At 26.3% G+C, this 13,443-nt stretch overlaps 1 protein-coding gene across 6 annotated transcripts in view; it reads right to left on the reverse strand.

Moving 5' to 3' along the window:
• Nucleotides 1-13,443, reverse strand: part of LOC106788730 (longitudinals lacking protein, isoforms A/B/D/L-like) — a 267,171-nt gene that overhangs the window by 28,241 nt on the left and 225,487 nt on the right. Inside the window, exon 7 of one of the 6 annotated variants that reach the window (XM_014752260.1) lies at nt 2,096-2,460. The exons of 4 other annotated variants lie outside the window; for them this stretch is intronic. In XM_014752260.1, the coding sequence (XP_014607746.1) occupies nt 2,111-2,460 (350 nt within the window). In that variant the 3' untranslated portion in view covers nt 2,096-2,110. Of the gene's footprint in view, nt 1-2,095; nt 2,461-10,497; nt 12,790-13,443 lie in introns of those variants that run through there. One more of the 6 variants, XM_014752243.1, reaches the window with a different exon arrangement.

A 13,443-nucleotide genomic window follows, 5' to 3' on the forward strand; every position in this document is an offset into this window, starting at 1 on the left:
TTTCAATTTTATATCGATATATTGTACATAGAAGAAAATACTAAGCAACGTCGAATATTAGAATTCATTTTATTTGTGTGTGTTGTGTGTGTGTGTGTGTCTCCGTTTTTCTTTTTTGTTCTTTTTTATTTCTTCGAAACGTTGAATTTTGAAAACCTGTAACATTTTCATCGTTAGGAAGAATTGTTCCATTGTAAAAAATCTTCTGTGCTTTGTAAGAAATCTTCAGAAAGTTGAAAACTTTACCACCAGAACTTTAATGTTTCGCGTTCGAGAGATCTTCTTTGATGAATTTTCTGTAAAAGAAGAAACAAAGGATACAGGAAAAATTAATTAATTGAAAACAAAGAGAAAGAGAAAGAAAAAAAAGAGAGAGAGAGAGAGAGAGAGAGAGTCATAAAGACATAAAAAATAAAAAAAACGTCGATCTTATTATTATTTAATAATTTTTTAATCAAAAAAATATATATTCTATCTTTCCTTGCAATGAAAGTTTTCATTCAAAAATTGTTTTTTTTTTTCTTCCTATCTTATTATTTAATATTAATTTTTAAATAACGTGTATATGTTTGTAAGTGAATAAGTATTAATGTTAGTGTTGAATTAATATATCAATCATATTTAAATGATCTTACCTGTAAATATAATGAATTATTTTGTTCATTTTTGAAGTGGTCCATAGAAGGTATAGTAATTTCTTCTCAGATGTGACATTTTTTATCCAACGTGTCGAAGAACCATCTTTTAATCTTGGGGGAAAAACATCACAAGATGAAAGAAAATATAGTAATTTTTGTTGTTCTATTTTAATTGTCTTTCGTTTTTTTTTCTATTTCCGCTTGAACACACCACAACCTATATTTATTGATAATATAAAAATATATATATCTATTAATAATATTGATTACACTTATCTCAGATAATATTTTTAACGTAAATGTGCGTACAGATATGTAAAGGTTGTGTCCTGAGGTTTACAAATCAAACTGTAAAGGCATATTCTACGAGTAGAAATCAAAAGAAAAAAAATGTTATCAGAAGTTTGATTTATATTTAATTAAGTTATAAATAAAAATAAAAATTGAAATAAGTGTGTGACACAGGTGTGAATAACACTTTTCTCTTATTTCCATTCGTAAAATATGATCTAATTAGTTTGAACGATATAAACCTTGGTACACCTAGTATATTTTTGTTTTCCTCCTAATTTATGTTCATTCGGTTTATTTTTTCATCTCGCATTGAACATTTTCCGGCTGCTTCTCAAATTGCTTGTCTCTTTTTTTCTTTCTCCTTTCTCTTTGAATATCTGAAAATAATAATAAAAAAAACGTGTCAGTTATATAACCCCGAGAACGTGTTAAATTATTAATTTTAACCAAATTTTCTGTAAAAACGAACGAAATTATGTGAAAGATTATAATTACCTTCCCATCGAATCATTTTTATTCTTCACACGCACCCGTGCCGATTAATTTCTTCTCATAAACAATTTCGAAAAAAAAAAAACAAAAACAACGAATAATGAAGGATGGGTGAGGGGTGGTGGAGGGGAATCGGGGGAAATAGATTTTTGGATAGATTAGACATTTTTTTTCTTTTGTTTCTTTTTCTTTGGAAGAAGTTCACTATCGTAATAATTGAAAGAAAAAAATAAATAATAATAATATTAGTAGTTGCATTTATTTATAATCATAGGTATAATATATTTTGTCTTACATTAAAATTAATTTAATATAAACGTAAAAATAAACGTGTTGACTCTCTATTTAATACTAATAGAAAATAAAAATATGTGTTTTATAAGTAATTAGAAAATAAAAATAACATATATCCTCTATTCCACTACACAAAGATAAATAGTCCATAATAATAAGGTAGAAAATAATAATAAAGTGATTTAACTATAAACAAAAAAAAAGAAAATAATTATTGTTATAATTAATCATATTAAACGTAAATACTATTTTGTAATCTTAAAATGAAATTATAAGATTTTTGTTGTTGTCGTTGTAAAATTTAACGTTATCTTATGAAATAAAAACAAACTTTCTCGGAATATTTTCAACGAAGGAAGAATGATATTACAATGAAATTGTTCGGCAATTATTTACGGTTGATCAAATGATCTCTTGCAATTCTTTCTAAATTTCGTCAATCTATTAACATTCCTTTTATTTCGAACGGTTTTAATTTCTATACCGGCGTGCAATTTTCTAACTACCTTGCAAAAACTCGATATATGTCGTTTCAAATAATCGCGATAACGAAATGATTTGTAACAATACGGGCAAAGAAAATTCTTATCGTTACTGCTTTTGCCGCAAACGAAACGTTGATGTTTCGAAAGTGACGCTTTTTGTTTATAAGTTTTTCCGCATATGCAGCCGTAACGCATAGATTCCTCTCCATTGATGATCGAAGGCCGATCTTCATTCGCCATGGTCCACGAAAAAAGATCTGAAAAAAAAAAAAATAATTCGAGGAAAAAAAGGGATGAAAAAAAAGGATTGAAAAAAAAAAAAGAAAAAGAAAAAAAATGAAAATACAAACAAATACCCGAAAATAGAGAAAGCAAGAGATTAATTTTGCAAGTATCATCGATTTTCATTTGTTTGTTTGTTTGTTGGTGGGATGCGGGAGCGTGTGCGTGTAATTTATTTTGCCCTTCGTTTTGTCAAAGGGAGGGAGGGAGGGGGTATTATCACGGTGGGGTGGGACGATTTTAGACACGTTGTAAGTTAGTATTTAATCGATTAATTTAAATGAATTATTCAAATATACCATATATAGCCAAAATAATTTGTAATGATCGATGAAAATTCATTAGTTTATACTTTTCGTGAAATGTTTGTTTTTGGTGGGTCAACGTACTTAGCGATATTTACGCCTAGTAATATTTTACAATTTATACGTAATGAAAAATAATTTCGGAACGGAGATTGTGAACATTGTTCGAAGGATTATAAACACAGAGATAATAAACAATAATTCAATTGAATAACATCGAGACACGTCGATGAATATAATTTTGTTTTTTCTTTTTTTTTTTTTTCCTTAATAAAAAAAAAAAAAAAGCAACCAAATTTCCAATTGAATATATATATACCAATTTTTAAATATGTGATATAAATATTTTCCCATTTCGAATTAATCGCGTCGTCATCTGTCATCAGTCCGTTGTATAATTCGATTACTATTATTGAATGATCTTCGCGTTCCATTTGTTGAAGTTTTTCTTTGATAAACGACGACCATCATAATGTTCTTAGTAGGGGATACCTAAAAATGGAAACAAACGTTTGTGAGTTATATTTATATATTTACATAAAAAGAAAAAGAAAAAGAAATAAAATTTAAAAAAAAACAAACAAACGAAACGAAATTCACGTAGAACGCGTCGGTCAGCTTCTTTATTCCTGAAATAAAAAAGAAAGAAATGAACAATTAATATAGAAATCAATAATAATTAATATTATCGAAATAAAACAAAAATCACAAATCAAATAAATAAATATCATACAAAGAGGGATGGTAAAAGAAATTAAAAACAGGATTGTGGGAGAAAATAATGATTATCGTTGTTGTATTAATATTAATTTCTTTTCTTTTCTTTTCTTTTTTTTATAATTTCTTTTAAGAAATTTATTCTCAATTAGAGAATATTCGTTAAACGACAATAGAAGAAAATAATTTTAACCGTGTGTGTGAAATTATTTGAATAATTAAATTGAATTCTTTATTTATTTATATAATATATATATATATATTTTATATATATTATATCTCGAGTTATCCTCGGCTAAACACAATATGGCCTTATCAGTGAATACACATAGAGAGAGTTAATGGGGAATAATAGCAATCACATAATCTCGAACTCGCATAATAATTATTTGTTTGAAACGTAAGTTAATATTTTATAATACGTGTTTTTTTTTGTATACATAATTTAACACGAGGCAGGCGCAATGCGTTCTCATTCCAATCGCAATTATATTTTCCTCTTCTTCTTCTTCTTCTCCTTCTTTTTATCTTTTTATTTTAATATCATTCTGTGTGTGTAATTAATATTTAATTTTTTATTATTTCAATTAATTCAATATCCTCTTATCCTTCCATACCAATGTTTATTATTTTCTTCTTTAATTATGATATATTATATATTTTATATTTCTTTCTCTCTCTCTCTCTCTCTCTCTCTCTCTCTCTCTCTCTCTCTTTCTCTCTCTCTCTCTCTCTTGTAATCATCGCATTATCGCATTTACAAATTATTTTTTATCTTGAATTTTGTTATTTGTTTTATCGTAAAACGCAACGAAACTAAGGAATATAACAAAAAAAAAAAAATAATAGAATTAGATATATGTATATGTATTAATATATTATACATGTATATTATGTATGTATATATATATTTTTTTTCTTTTTTTTTTTCTTTTGGCTGTTTCTCTCTACAATGTGAACGCATTCTTACTGGCTAATTATTATCATCGATCTCCTTAAATGCTAGAGGTATTTTTCATTCTTTTCGTACATTATATATATATATTTTTACTTTTTTTTTTCTTTTTTTTAATTTTCTTTTTTTATTTTTCATCTTTGCTCCTAATCTTTCTCGTTCTCCGTTCGATTTTCTATTCTTTTTTTTTCTCTCTCTCTCTTTCTTTTCAAAAATTCGAAATTTTGAAAAAAAAAGAAAAAATAGAAATTAACTCGCTTAATAATTAATTTTTAATTTCTACACATGGTATATATATATATATATACGTGAGTCGGTGATTATGAGAATGATCTAATGGTAAAAGTTACGATAATGTAAGCAGAAATTAAAAATATTAAATTCTTTATACAAATTGTGTATGCAAGAAAATAAAGCCGATTTTTTTCTTCTTGTTTTTATAAATCATATAATTAAATCATTCTCATAACATGTCATTCGTTTTATCTCATAATAATCAGTACGCACTCTTTCCTCATTCGTTCAAGTATTATTAAACACACACACACACATATATATCAACGTATGTATGCACGTGCGTGTATTTTTTTTTTTTTTTTTTTTTTTTTTTTTCTATGTATAATTAATATGTATTATATAATATATATTTATTCGCGTACACACACGAGTATATATTAACGATCGGATTGAATAATTTCGAGCATTTTTTATCATAGAAAAGAAAATTCTTTTTATTTTTTCTTCTTTTTGAAAATGTTTAAAATAAAAAAGTTAATAGTGAATCAAACAAATTTTTTGTTTTTACCTTCGGCTCAAAATTTGTCAATTCGTTCGCATATATACTCACTCGTGTACGTTCGTAAATTTTATTTGGTATTATCTGTTTATTAAACAACTATAGGCATCTCGTGCTCGATGCACTCGAGTATTGCATTCTAATTACACTTAAATTACATAGTTATTTTATTAATAATAATAATAATAATAATAATAATAATGAGATAATAATAATAATCATAAAAATAACGAATAATGTGTAATATTGGCACAAAAATATCTGTCGATGATAATTAACACGTAAATACGCATACATATCGTAATTAATTAATTATTAATATCTCTCTCTCACACACTTCTCGCAATTTCTTTTTCTTACTCAGTCTTAATGTTCCTTGTTAGTGAATTTTTTTTACGCGCAAATTAATCAAATTTGTTCGTTTTTTCTTTTTTTTTTTTTTCAGTTTTAAATTTCAATGAAAATACTTTATCTTCTTGTTCATTTATTTTTGATTATAATGATAATAATATATAACGGTTAAACAATTACTTCATTTCTTCTCTCTTTTTGTTGTTTTTTTTTTTTAAACAACAAAATCCCGTTCCAATGAACACTCTCGACTCTTTTTCAATCTCCCTCAAACCTTCCCCCATCCCTCTCCCCCTTCCAACCCCGTAGATTCCTAACAACCCTACTCCTCTATTTCTCCTCAGTTTTATTAATGGGGGGACGAAAAAAAAATTAATAATGTTTGGCTTGAGATTTATTTGGAAGACCTGTTTCTTTTATTTTTGTTTTTCGGTTTCAAACTTTAACGTGTTTGATACCAACGTTGACGTGTAATTTAAAAACGCACGCTAATATATGTATATACACGATCGTTTATTTATTTAATTATTTATTTATATGATATCAGGAGAAATAATCACATTGGGAAAGTATAAAAAATTATTTTTATCACAAGGAAGAATTAAAACAAAAAAAAATCAAAAATCTAACGTGCGACACCATTTTTTGTTTTCTTTTAATTTCATATCGAACACGCCTTTTCCTTAATTCTTTTCATATTTTCGCATTATTAAATTTCGCGCGATCATTTTTTATTTGTCGTGTGTTGTTTGTTCTTCTTGTTATTTCTATATACTTCTCTTGTTTTTCTTATTTTATTTTATTTTATTATTTTTTTTTTTTTTTTTAGGCACATTCGGAGACACCGCGATACTCTTACATTTAATAATAATAATAATAAAAAAAAAAGACACGAAAAATATTGTTCGTCGTCTATCTCTCTTTGGCACTGTTCACAAGTTTAACATTTTAACGTCGCGGAATTTTTGCAAAAGAAAACAAACAAATCTTTTTTCTTTTTTTTATTTTAGAAGAAAAACACTTATCACGTATTTAGGGAGAAGAAGAGAGAGACAGATAGAGAGAAACAGAGAGAAAGAGAAAGAGAGAGAGGGAGAGAGAGAAAGAGAGAGAGCGAGAGAGAGTGAGAGAGAGAGAGAGAGAGAGTGAATGAAAGTGAGAGAAAATGATATTCGAAATTATCGATTTCAATAATTGTGTTCACACTTTTATTATTACAAAGTAAATCTCTTATCTCGTTTATATATATTAATTCTATGAATTTTTCTAATTCAAAGAAAAATTTAATATAACGCGTATGATTATTTGATAATAATTATTTCATTGGCAACGCGAGTTCGTTCTTCCATCCGAACGAATGTTTTTTTAACAAAAAAACAAAAAAAAAACTAACAAAAACGAAGAAAAAAAAAATTAAAAATTAAAAAAGTATAAAATTCGAAAAAATCATTGCCATGCTATTCTAATTAAAATTAGAAAAATAAACGTTTTGCTATATCAGACTTGTAATACATTAAACAAAAATAAAGATATATTTCTTAAAAATAATATCAATATTTTTGTTAAACTAAAGAAAGATAGAAAAAGAGAGAGAAAGAGAGAGAGAGAGAGAGAAAGAGTTAGTGCAAGAAAGAGAGAAATAAATTTAGAAAGATAAATATTTAAAAAATACTAGAATAAGAAAGAGATAGATAAATAGATAGATAGATAGATAGATAGATAGATAGATAGATAGAGAGAGAAAGGTAAGAAGCAAGGGCGTGTATTTGTGTGTATGTTTGTATGTTTTAGAAAATACGAGAGTATTTTTGTTGAATATTTTTTATCTAGACGTAGCAAGCTAGAACAAAAATTATTGCATTAGGTTTGCGTCTTATCTTATTTTCTTTTTAATTTATTTTACGACGCATCTATAACGAGCTAGTTCGTTATTTTTGTTGTTGTTGTTGTTGTTGTCTTCGATTCACCCTTTTCTATATTTTTTCATTTTTTTCTTTTTTCTTCTTTTTTTTTTTTTTCTTTTCATTTGCTGATTTATTATCGGCCGAGAGGAAATACGTGTGTTAATACATTAAATACGTATCATCTGTAATGTATGTGTGTGTTCATTTTCTTCCAAGTGACAAGAATAAAAATTTGCTCTTTTAATTTTATTCATTATTGTATTATTTGTTTAATGCGTTTTTTTTTATTTTTTTCCCCCCCTTTTTTTTCTTTCTTTTGCTTTATCTTTTGATCTCTTTCTCTTTTATTTTATTTCACTTTATTCTTATTTTTTGTTTTTGTTTTTTTTTTCTTTTAAATACGAGTCCTCATCATCTTCATTTTTATCTTTTATCTTTATCTTTGGTCCTTGATCGAGTACAATGTCTCGAAATTATTCGTTGGGCTCTCGAGAAAAATTAATATTTAATTTATTAATGTGGAATATTATATAAGCGAGTATATGTATATATACATGTATATACATATTTATATGTATATATGTGTGTATACAATGGGTCTCAAATTTTTCTCTTTCATTTCTCTCTCACTAATTATTCCCTTCGATTGATATCATATCTTTATTATTTTAACGTTGAGATTAAGTTTAACAAATTAATGTTTATCGTATTATGCGTGTGTATTTTTTAATTTTTAATTTTTACGCTTTTTTTCTCTTCGTTTAAAAGAAAATTCTTTTTCTTTCAAAGCTTGCATTTATATTTGTTCCATTTATTTTGATTTATATTATTATTATGATTATTATTATTATTATTATTATTATTATTAAATTATATCTTCACTCTCGGCCAAGCTTTGGAAAGACACACACGTTATTAATTAAATAATTAATAAATTATTATCCATATTTCTCTTATTTTATTTTCACTTCTTCTTTTATTTTTTTTTCCCTTTTATCTTTTTCTTTGTTTTTCAATTTTTATTTATTTATTTTTCTTTATTCTCCTTTTTTTATTTACCTGCCAATAATTATGACAGAGAGAACTGAGTCATACAGAATTAGAATAATTAATTTGATTGAAATAAATTATAGCAAATAAATTTTAACCATATCATTTTTGACAGTACTCACTGTCACAATTATATGAGAATATTCATTTATTTATTTATTTATTTACTCTTTTCTTTTATAACAACACCATTGGCGTACGATTTACGATTTTCTTGTCCATTTCTTTTTTTGTTATATTAATGCGTTATATAAGATAAGTATGTATATGTATTATGTATACATTTATATTATTTATTTATTTATATATATATATATGAAATCTTTTGATTCAAATATAGTTATTCTCTATTTTCAATAAACTACGTTTATAATAATAAATCGTGGCCGGCTTAGGCCAGCTATCAAGACTAGACGATTCTACACGTTATTAATTGTTAATAATTATAAATTAAACAATAATACGCGAAAGCTATTTTTTTATTATTCACAGCTAATTTCTTTTGTTCATTAAATTTCATCGTCTCTCACGAAATATTTTTATTCGAACAAAATATAATAATAATAATAATAATAATAATTAAAAAGATATTATATTTTTTAATTTTTTTTTTCTATGTATTTTTTTTTCTCCTTCTTCTTTTCTTTTCATTATTCTTAGATCTATTTGTTGTGTAAATTTTTATTTTATTTCCTGTTAATATTATCCTATTTTCTGTTCTGATCGCGTAATCCTTTTGTTTTTTTACATTTATTTCCTATGACTAGATATTTTTCTTGTTTTATTTATATAGCGTTTGCATTTTTGAATTATTCGTGACGTGTCATTGGGTTTCCATTTTAGATTCATTTTTTATTAGTTTCCATTGTATTTGTATCTTTTTTTGTTTTTTTTTTATTTATTTATTTTCTCTTTTTTCTTTCACATCTCGAATTTTGTTCCATTTTTTTTTCTTTTTCTTAATTACGAGAGTATTTCTTAAATTTACGGTTTTGCTAGAGAGCTAAAGTGGGGGGGGGAAATGTATATATATATATGTATAATAATGTCAAGGTAATATTAATCGCGTAATATTTGGAAACAGGATTCGTTCGGATTCGTTGCTTCGAATTGAAATTACGAGACGAATTCGCCTTTTTTTTATTGTTTCTTTTTTTTTCCTTTTTTTTGTTTTTGTTTTTGTTTTAAACAACGATCCCATTATGCATTTTATTATCGTTCATCTTTCTTTCGTTCGTTTTGTTTCTTTTCCTTTTTTTTTTTTTTTTACGTGAGATCATCGCGCACTTATCGTTAAAGTCATTTACAATTAGTAGAAAAATAATCGGAACTCGTTAAAATTTTTCTATCTATCCCATATTACGTTGTTCCGGATACGAAACAAATTCTCGGGATGGAGGGGAGGAGATTTAGCCATTTTTTTTTTGTTCTATCCGCAAAAAAATAAAACAATAAAATACATCGACAAAATTAATTCCAAAATTAAATGCAATCGAACGAGTTTTCTTTTTTTTTTCCTTTTTTTTTTTTTTTTTTTAAAAATCAATTTTTTCTTCCTTCCCTTTTTTACCCACGCATAAATTTAATAAATATCTTGACTAAATTTTAATTAATATACGAATGAAACGAATCGAACATGTTATAATGAAACGAAAAAAAAAAAAAAAAGAAAAACTTTCGCATCTCCTCCTATCCCCTCTTCTTCTCCACCGCTCTCGAGTTATTCTAATTCAAAAATCTATTAAAATATTTAACAATGCGATAATAATAGTTATGTTATATATATTTATCGCTTACAATCCCCCTAATCGTTTCTAAATATCGCGTTTTAAATAAATCCAACAACAACGGCTAATTTAAAAAGTTATTATCGCCACTTTTTTTTTCAATATGGCTGGATCCTTAAATTCTTCTTCTTCTTCTTTTTTTTTTCCTTTTTCTTTCTTTTTTTTCTTTTTTTCCTTTTTTTTCTTTCCCATTAATTTTCGATTTTGATTCGTCATTTATCGGGTTTATGGGGTCGAGTTATTTTTCCCCAACTTTTTCCTTCGTATTTTTTTTTACATTCTTTCGTTCCCCCATTTTATTCATTTTTTCTCTTTCTTTTTTTACGTATGTATCGACACAGTGATTTTTATTTTCTTTTGTCTTTTTTTTTAATATCTCACAATGTTTATTATTATATTTAAATAAATTTGTGTGTATATGTGTATGTGTGTTTGTGTTCGTAAGTGTACATATGTATGAGTGTATTTGTATGCTATATACGATTAAATAACGTATTACGAAGCAAAAATCGCTAAGCGAATAATAAATTGCATATAATTGCAATTTCAATTATATATATATATATATTTAATATTGTCACAATATAGAGAGTATATACTACTTGAAAATTACTTATATTATATTTATTATTTTTCTTTCTTTCTTTTATTCTTTCTTTTTTACTTTACTTATCTTTTTTTCTTCTTTTTTAAATTTCTTTCCCCATTTTTACTTATCACCACTGAAACCGCGTGATGATACGGGGGTTCGTAATTTTTTGCGATATTGGTAATACTTTTCTTGCTTCTCTTTTTTTGTCATTTTTCATTTATATGTATATATATATATATTTTTTTTTTTATTAAATATATTTTAATATACACAGAGATACATCACTACGGCTACACCCGTTTGAAACGTCCTATTATCGATAAAACGACTTCGTCGTATGGCACAACGAGATTTCATTTAATTTCATTATATTATTATATATTATTACTTGTAAATATATTTTCTTTTTTTTTTTTTTTTTTTTCTTTTCGTTTTGTTTAAAACTCGAGGATAAAAGAATGTTAATGGAAAATCGATAAATAATATTATATGTATCTAACTTATATAAGATAATTATTCTAATCGGAAGAGTGTGTTACGTACGTTTGATTAATATATATATACAGGAAATAAATATAACCAAAAATTTCTAATGGATTTCAACAATAAAAATTAATTACCATTTATCGAGATATTTTAAATAAACCATTTGTTTTCTTTGTTTCGTTCTTGCGAATAGATAAAAAAAAAAGATAATTCAAAAGATCTCGACTATGGGGATAATTAATTTGTATAATCATTTCATTAATTTTTCGTTTACCTGTATTTATACGTGTATATCATTTATTTGGTAATAGTTCGTTAAATAACGAAACGAGGGAAGACTAGTTAGGGGTTAGAAAAAAAAAATAATAGATTAAATATATATATATTCCTAACAAGATTCTTTTCTCTCTTTAGGGGAAGAATATATAAAAATAACAAAAGAAGAAAAAAAATAATAAAAGAAAACAAAACCGATTTTATATTATAATCTTACGATTGCTTTTGCACAAATTCTCAGCACCGCGTATAAATAAATAGAAAATATTAAAAGAAAAACAAAATATACGAAACGATATAAATTTCCCTATATCACTCACCAAAAAGACTAGAAACCATAAGAATACGATAAAAAAAAAATCAACTTTAACGAAGTAAAAATTACGGAAAGAAAGAAAGAAATAGAAAAAAGCAAAGAAGTATTATATAACATATCTTGTAAAAATCACAATAATGGGGGAGGATTGAATTTCAATATCGGATAAACATCTCTCTCAGCCTAAAAAACTACATAAAATCAAAGCAAAAAAAAAGAAATAAATGAATCCCAGTCGGTAAAAAACACTTCAGTTTTGACGTTTTTAGGATGGGAAGGAAAGGATTGTTTTTTTAAAGGAGCGGAGAGCGAAAAACCGAAGGAAAAACCAGACGTTTTCTTCTTCAGGCCCTTTGATTGAGGGCGGTAGCCGATTGCGATGATTGGACGTCTACGTGACGATGATTTATATGGGCTTTTAAATTTCTTTCGTATTTCGAGCTGAACGCGCAATGGGGACAACTGAATGAGGGTGCTTTGCCGCATTCGTACAATATGTGTCTTTTAAGTATATAAGCATTTTTATAACTTTTGCCACATCTACCGCAATTATGGCGACGATCGTGTCCCGAAGTTGTTGTTATGCTATTACCCAATGAACGATTATTGTTGTTCCTTCCTTGATGATGTCGTCCAGGACAATGTAGCCTAGCACGTCGTTGGGGTGTCAACGGTCCTGGCACGTTCCCATCCACGTTGTTATTTCTCGAAGATACACGACGATTGTTTCCAATACTTTCGTTACTCCAACCAAGCCCAGCAAAGAATCCTGAAAATGTAACAAACAAAAGGTTCGAACGAACCGATATTAATAATCGTCGTTTTTCAATCGTTCAATTTTAATCATCCACACTTTTTTCAGTCTATGCAATTGTACGAAACCAATTTTTTTTCTTTTTTCTTTATTTCTTTCTTTTTTCTTTTGTAGTTTTTTTCTTTTCTTTTTTTTTTGTGCTTTTTGATTTGCTTTGAACAAGGCTGGATGGGTGGGTGGGTGTTTGGCTGGTTGAAGGGGCTTCTTTAAACAAAAAGTGGCGCGAGCCATGCCAACAAAATGAAAATATTATAACGAAACGATAATAATAAAAATAATGATGATGATTAAAAAAAAAAAGAAAAAAGAAAAAGAAAAAAAGAAAAAAGAAAAAAAGACACAAGAAAATAAACGAAAAATGAACATTTTTGTAAGGAAATGAAACATACGAAAAAAAGTTGTCAAGCTTTTAGCAACAACGAGCATATTGTTAAAATATTGGGTAGTCGTGGTGTTTCTTTTCTTTTCTTTTGTATATTTTTTTTGTTTTTTTTTTTTTTTCTCTTTTTCTTTCTTTTTTTTTCTAAAAGGTTTGGTGATGGTACTCTAGGGGAGTAAGGGGTCAAATTGTGTGGATGGGTCTTACAAAATTAAAATTTTATATATATA

The sequence above is a fragment of the Polistes canadensis genome, unplaced genomic scaffold, assembly GCF_001313835.1.
Source record: "Polistes canadensis isolate GaletaPanama2010 unplaced genomic scaffold, ASM131383v1 scaffold_152, whole genome shotgun sequence".
NCBI lineage: Eukaryota > Metazoa > Arthropoda > Insecta > Hymenoptera > Vespidae > Polistes > Polistes canadensis.